The sequence below is a fragment of the Cebus imitator genome, unplaced genomic scaffold, assembly GCF_001604975.1.
Source record: "Cebus imitator isolate Cc_AM_T3 unplaced genomic scaffold, Cebus_imitator-1.0 Scaffold187, whole genome shotgun sequence".
Taxonomy (NCBI): domain Eukaryota; kingdom Metazoa; phylum Chordata; class Mammalia; order Primates; family Cebidae; genus Cebus; species Cebus imitator.
Genome location: NW_016107502.1, coordinates 2,131,710 through 2,138,160, shown reverse-complemented (window position 1 = coordinate 2,138,160; position 6,451 = coordinate 2,131,710). Strand labels below are relative to the sequence as shown.

The 6,451-nt window shown below is 45.5% G+C and overlaps 2 protein-coding genes across 3 annotated transcripts in view; one reads left to right on the top strand and one right to left on the bottom strand.

The window, feature by feature from the left end:
* Positions 1 to 2,313: 2,313 nt before the first annotated feature.
* MRPL51 (mitochondrial ribosomal protein L51) lies at positions 2,314 to 4,120 on the bottom strand. The gene is made up of 3 exons (XM_017546147.2): positions 3,526 to 4,120; positions 3,330 to 3,440; positions 2,314 to 2,927 (listed from the first exon to the last, which is right to left on the bottom strand). Exons 1-3 carry the CDS (start codon positions 3,602 to 3,604, stop codon positions 2,731 to 2,733), a joined length of 387 nt encoding a protein of 128 aa, XP_017401636.1. The 5' UTR covers positions 3,605 to 4,120; the 3' UTR covers positions 2,314 to 2,730.
* Positions 4,121 to 4,627: 507 nt separating this feature from the next.
* NCAPD2 (non-SMC condensin I complex subunit D2) overlaps positions 4,628 to 6,451 on the top strand; it is a 36,718-nt gene continuing 34,894 nt past the window's right edge. The window contains exons 1-2 of one of the 2 annotated variants that reach the window (XM_017546129.2): positions 4,628 to 4,656; positions 5,453 to 5,601. In XM_017546129.2, the coding sequence (XP_017401618.1) occupies positions 5,475 to 5,601 (127 nt within the window). In that variant the 5' untranslated portion in view covers positions 4,628 to 4,656; positions 5,453 to 5,474. Of the gene's footprint in view, positions 4,657 to 5,452; positions 5,602 to 6,451 lie in introns of those variants that run through there. The other variant, XM_037744846.1, reaches the window with a different exon arrangement.

Below are 6,451 nucleotides of genomic sequence, written 5' to 3'. Positions count from 1 at the left end.
GTTGAAACTAGAGGCACATGCCACCATGCCCAGCTACTTTTTTTTTTTTTTTTTTTTTTTTTTTTTTTTTTGAGACGGAGTTTCGCTCGTTACCCAGGCTGGAGTGCAATGGCGCGATCTCAGCTCACCGCAACCTCCGCCTCCTGGGTTCAGGCAATTCTCCTGCCTCAGCCTCCTGAGTAGCGGGGATTACAGGCACGCGCCTCCATGCCCAGCTAATTTTTTGTATTTTTAGTAGAGACGGGGTTTCACCATGTTGACCAGGATGGTCTCGATCTCTTGACCTCGTGATCCACCCGCCTCGGCCTCCCAAAGTGCTGGGATTACAGGCTTGAGCCACCGCGCCCGGCCCTTCATTCTTTTCTAAATCAAGAGATGGTCAGAAGTAGTCCACCAGGGAGGGGGTGAACAATAGTATACAGTCATGGTCTTTCATCAGGTCTATGTTTTTTTGTTTGCTTGTTTTGTTGTTGCTGTTGTTTTGAGACAGAATCTCACTCTGTCGCCCAGGCTGGAGTGTGGTGGCACGATCTTGGCTCACTGCAACCTCTGCTTCTCCGGGTTCAAGCGATTCTCCTGCCTCAGCCTCCCAAGTAGCTGGGATCACAGGTGCACACCACCACACCCGGCTAAACTTTTGGATTTTAGTAGAGATGGGTTTTCACCGTGTTGCCCAGGCTAGTCTTGAACTCCTGAGCTCAGGCAATCCACCTGCCTCAGCCTCCCAAAGTGCTGGGATTACAGGCGTGAGCCACCGTGCCCGGCCCCATTAGGGTTAGGTTAATTCTGTTCTCGGTCATGATGTAGTCTAAAAAATGTGGACCATTTGCACATTCTGCACAGTATCACACTGGTCCATCATCTTGTAACTTTATATCCTTCAGACATCTTTTAAGTAGAATGAAGACTACTTAGAGGTTGGAACCAACCCTACCTTGGTGATTTTTGTTCCTCCAAAAATCCTTGCACATAATAGTTCAGTATTTATTGAAGGAAAATGTTATATACCGTTTCATACCACAAACAAGGTTGTTCTGTCCTTGAAAACAAGATCTTTTGTATCTTTGGAGCAAGAAATATTCTATAAATGCCTGTTGACCTATTAATTTCCTCTTCACTAACAATTAGATACTCTACCAAGATATGTAGATATCTTCTTTAGGGTGCCTTGCACTTAGCAGAGTCCCAAATATTTTATTTTCTACACTCCAGTATCACCAAATGATGTAAAGTATCACAGCCAATCACACTTCACACCAACCTCTCCATTCTCATTCATAGCTCCTCTCCAGCCACCCCTCTGAAAACTGACTCTCCTAAACATTTCCATTAAGACCCAGGATCATGTTTTCATATATACCCATCAATCCATTTATCCAAAACCCACTTGTAATTTAACAGGTACTTTTTATTTTTATTAAAGATGGTGTCTTGCTATGTTTCTAAGGCCAGCCTCCAACTCCTGGTCTCAAGGGATCCTCCCACCTCAGCTGCACAGTAGCTGGGATAATAAGTGCACACCAACCACCATGCCCTGCAACAAGTGTTTATTAATCTAACTTCACTTTTACAGTTTTTGTTTTTTTAAATATACAGATGGGGTCTTGCTATGTTGCGCAGGCTGGTCTTGAACTCCTAGCTTCAAGTAATCCTCATGCCTTGGCCTCCCAAAGTGTTGACATTACAGGTTGGAGCCACTGCACCCAGCCCTAAGTTCACTTTTTTTGAGACAGGGTCTCACCCCAGTTGCTCGGGCTGGAATGAAATGGCATGATCTCAGTTCACAGCAAACTGAGATCACATCAAACTCCTGGGTTCAGGTGATCCCCCCACCTCAGCCTCCTGAGTAGGTGGGACTACAGGGACGCCGAACCACGCCCAGCTAATTTTTTTGTATTTTTAGGGGTTTCGCCATGTTGCCCAGACTGGTCTCAAATTCCTGGCTCCAAACAATCCTCCCACCTCGGCCTCCCAAAATGCTAGGATTACATGTGGGTACCACTATGTCCAGCTGTAATTTTAAAAAATTACTATTGAAAAAGAACAAAACACATAGATGCCCTAGACTCAACTCAGCTCACTGATCACAATCTTTAGGGGCTGGACTAGGCTTCTGAAATGTTAAAACACCCAGACAACTCTGAGGACCAGTCAGGCTTAGAATCCCCCATCTCTACCGCTCACATGGTACTTAATGCTTCATATTAAAATGGAAAAAACACCTCACACTTTTTTGTTTTTCCTGTAGTTCCTACTCAAGAGAAAATGCCTAATAAATATGAGAATAATAGAGAAGTATAACTCCATTTTCCTCCCCTCAGGTTTTACATTCAAACTCCATTTTTCTATTATATTTCATTTCAGAGTGGAAGGTCTTTAGAAACACTATTAACCTAATTGTTATTAGCTTGCTATAAGCATTATGTCAAAAAGTGCTGATGACATTCTCATCAATTTTTCTTTTTTAAAGGCATTAGGTATAGTTAGACTGTAAAAGGCAAGTGGTGTGAAGCCCAAACCTAAGACCCTAAAACCTAGGATGAGTCAAGACTTCATAGTCTACATGAGTAGAGGCAGCATTAAAGGAAAACAAAGTTATGTGACTACCAGATTCCAAAGAAGCCCCATTTTATTACAGAGAGCATACAAAGCCGTTTCCTCATAGGGAAAAGTAGTTTCCCTTCTCCAGGGTAACAGATGAGCCTTTTCCGCAATTCTCAGCTTTCTCTTCTATCGATACTTCCCATGTCGGTTAAAATGTTTGTAGAGATAGCGGATGCGTTTATTAAGGTTGTGCAGGTCATCAGCGAACATTCTGTGTCCAACCATTTTCTTCTTTCGGATACAGCGTTGGAATTCATTCCCTTTCCAACCTCGAAGCCATACGGGGCCCCTGATCAGTTCTTTGGGGTGCTTTTCAAAGTTTCCTGTGTAATGTGAGAACACATTAGATCCAAGATAAGAGGACCCATCCTACACCAGCTAAGCTTTCAACCCACAGTTGCATCTTGCTGAGCAACACCTATAGACAAGACACGTTACAGAATCAATAGCACAGACTCTGGAGCCAGACTTCTTGGGGTTAAAATTCTGACACTGACATTTATTAACTTTGGAAAAACTGATTTCTCCGTTCGTTCCTCAGTCTCCTCACTTATGAAGTAAAAATTATATGAGAGCACTCAGAACAGTGCCAAACACAATGTAAACAGCTACATACGTGTTTGCTCTTACTATTGAGGTCAGTATTCCTCTCAGGAGGAAAAGATAGTCGTTGCAACGTAATTGTCATTCTGAAATTCTGTACCACGTCGAGGGTCCAGTCTTACCCAGGATCCCGATGTTGTCATACACTCCGAACATGGCCCTCTTCTCGTTCCAACGATCAACCACTTTGGGGGGCGGGAGGGTGAGCCTTATACCGATCAATCTAGGAACATCTGAAGATGGGGAAGGGAGGGAATAAATCTGAGCCGCCTATTATACTACGAAGCGGTTATCGGGGCGTCGACATCAGCCACTTACCGAGAGAGAAGCTTCTGCACGCCAAAGGCACCCAGTCCAACAGGCGCCGACCTGCCCCGCATAAGAGGCTCCCTGCCATCTCTCTAGTCCCGCTTTCAACAGCACACCAAACAAGCCCAAGAATGAGGACCAAATGTGGCCCTCAAGAAGATGACGACAGGAACTGTCCCCGCCGACTTCACAAGTATACCAACGTGAAGGCAGCCATCTTGGGCCTTACCCAGGTAGCTGTGGGCGCAGGACCCGCCTAGGACCCGCCCTCCTGGTTCCGGCCAGAGTGGTACCTCCGAGGGGTCCCGCCTCAGTGCTTCCGGTTTGTCCGCCGGAGGTTTTGGAGAGCTGAATTAGCTGAGGTCCGCGACTCGTCGCCAAGATTCCCAAAAACTGAGATTTCAAGAAAATTCACCCTTTCCACTTTCTTTGGCGTCCTTCAAGTGTGAAGGATATGAAGGTTGAGAACCTGGAATCCGCTTCCAAAGACCAAGCCCTTTCTCTGTGCCTCACAGCAGTCTTGCGCTGTAGCTGTTTTTATTATCCCCATTTTACTACGGGGAAGGAAATTTGAGGCCCTGAAAGTGACTTGCTGGACGTCACTTAGCGGAGGAAATGGCGAAACCTGGATTAGAGGCGATGCCTTTTAACTCCCAGCGTGGACTTGCCTCCTTTCCTGGAGGTGATTGAATGGTTCAGTATTCCAGGGCACTACTGCTGCCCAGCCAGGGACGCGACATCTCTGGCCCGCAGCAATACGGCCTCCCCGCCGATAGGGCAAAGGGGGGCCTGGCGGGCAAGGAGGCATTAGCGGGCGAGTAGGGCGTGGGTGCGGGGGCCGGAGCCGGAGCCGGAGCCTTGGCCCGCCCCCGGGCTGCGCTGTGATTGGCCGGCCGCTCCGGCGACCGTCGCGATTGGCCCTCCTGCAGCCGTTGAGATTTGAACTCGGTATTTGTGGCTTTGCCCGCGGGTTGCCAGACTCAGAGGCGGGCCTTTGCCTCTGCCTGCCGGGGATTGGCCGGTTTCTCCGCCAACTTGAAAACTGCCTCGCTGATTGGTGTGTGTTGTGCACGCGTGTTTTTTTCCTGTTCATTTCAGCCCGACTGCCGGAGTCAGAGGATCCGCGGGCGAGATCCCCAGGTAAGATGTGGTGTCGCAGGTCCTAAAAGAGTAGGAAAATCGAGTACATGGCTGTGCGACCTGGTATTGGACAGTATACAATAGGCAGGGAGGTCTAGTAGGCATGTCCTTGGGGCGCAATGTGGGAGAAACTGTTAAGTCTGACACATCCGCAACGGAAGATGTTAAGCAAATCGCTTAACCTTTCTTATTTCAATTCCCGCTCTGTAAACGCAGTTGTATTATTATGCACCCCGTAGGACTGAGGATAGGAGACTTAGATAGATATGATATATACAGATAGCCTAACAGACCTGGCACAGGATAAATAAATCGTCAGTGTTAACGCTGTTCCCATTCTGGTGCAGGAGGCCCACTAGCCCCTGCTGGGGCACTGTTCTAGCCTCAGATGAGACCAGACCATTTTCTCTGTACTTAAGAGCTTTGCACATAAAAATGGAAATAATACTAACTTTAAAGAACTATGAAGTGGCATATGCCACTTCATAGTTCTTTAAACACCTTCCTACTGCTTGATTCGTTTGGTCATCAGAGCAACTTTGTGAAGTAATCAGAGATTAGTCACTCTGTCTTTTACAGATAAGGCCCAGGGGTTTAAGTAACAAGACCAAGTGGCAAAGTTGCTACTAGAATTAGTTTCTAGTCCAGGGTCAATCTCACATCCTGTCAGATAATGTTATTAGCTTGCTGTAAGACTAAAAGCCATTTTGCATGTTGGGGGTGGGGAAGTAATAGAACCAGATATAAAGACAGGTCTTGAGTATAGATCCTGACCTTTTCACTGTTTGGTTTCTAGCCCTGTGAGCCTGTAGGAGAAGATGGCCCCCCAGATGTATGAGTTCCATCTGCCATTATCCCCAGAGGAGTTGTTGAAAAGTGGAGGGGTGAATCAGTATGTTGTGCAAGAGGTACTGTCCATCAAACACCTTCCATCGCAGCTTAGAGGTAAGACTCCATAGCTGTCACTGTATCACTATTCCAAACAACCGTCCCACATGGAGTTGCTACATTGTCATTTCTGTTCCACTACATCAGGAAGCTCCATAAGATCAAGAAACATGTTTTCCCTATTTTGCTGTTTTATCATAACATTTCATGGGTTGCATGAAACAGAGTACATTCATTTTCTGAATGAGTCAAAAACAGTCTTGGCGTACATGATTACTCTTTGGGGAAAACTTTTTTCCATCTTTACCCCTTACCATTGTTAAAATTAAGTCCTGGTGGATTTAAGAGTTATGGGAAGGGGATAGCTTTTTCAGAATGTCTGGGACGTAACCCGAGCTGTTTTTGTAATACCTTTTTAGAGTCTAGATATCTTCCTTCCAAGATGTGCAATTGTGGGTAAAAAAAACTCATAATATGTGTGTACCACTGCAACACCAATATATGTACAGTGCAGTCGCCTACTGAAACCTATAAATGATGAAAAGCACATTTTGCATTATCAGAAAGACCTCATAATGTCATTGTACTTGTTGGAAGCAGTTTTGTAGCAGTTAGGTTGCTTTGGAGGTACATAGATGAAAGACTGTGGAACCAGGCTGTCTGGATTTGAATCCTGGTTCTACCACTCTGACCTTGGACAAGTTATTTAATTCTCTTGGTGCCTTGGTTTCCTCATCTGTAAATATAGAGATTATAACCTATTTCATTTGTTATCACCTACAAGAAGAAGAGTTCGTTAATGCAGCAGCTTGACAATATGGCCCCAGCTTGTCTCCTCTTGGCCTTTCTTTCATGGATGCTAGATGGCAGCTTCTTATTCTTTCTTAATATTTTTTTTTTTTTTTTT

Excerpts from the sequence above, each read along its gene's own strand:
- MRPL51 (XM_017546147.2), bottom strand. The coding sequence starts at position 3,604 with ATGGCAGGGAGCCTCTTATGCGGGGCAGGTCGGCGCCTGTTGGACTGG. Across the intron at positions 3,441-3,525 it reads GTGCAGAAGCTTCTCTCTCG|ATGTTCCTAGATTGATCGGT; the intron begins GTAAGTGGCTGA and ends CCCCATCTTCAG. Across the intron at positions 2,928-3,329 it reads TGACAACATCGGGATCCTGG|GAAACTTTGAAAAGCACCCC; the intron begins GTAAGACTGGAC and ends CACATTACACAG.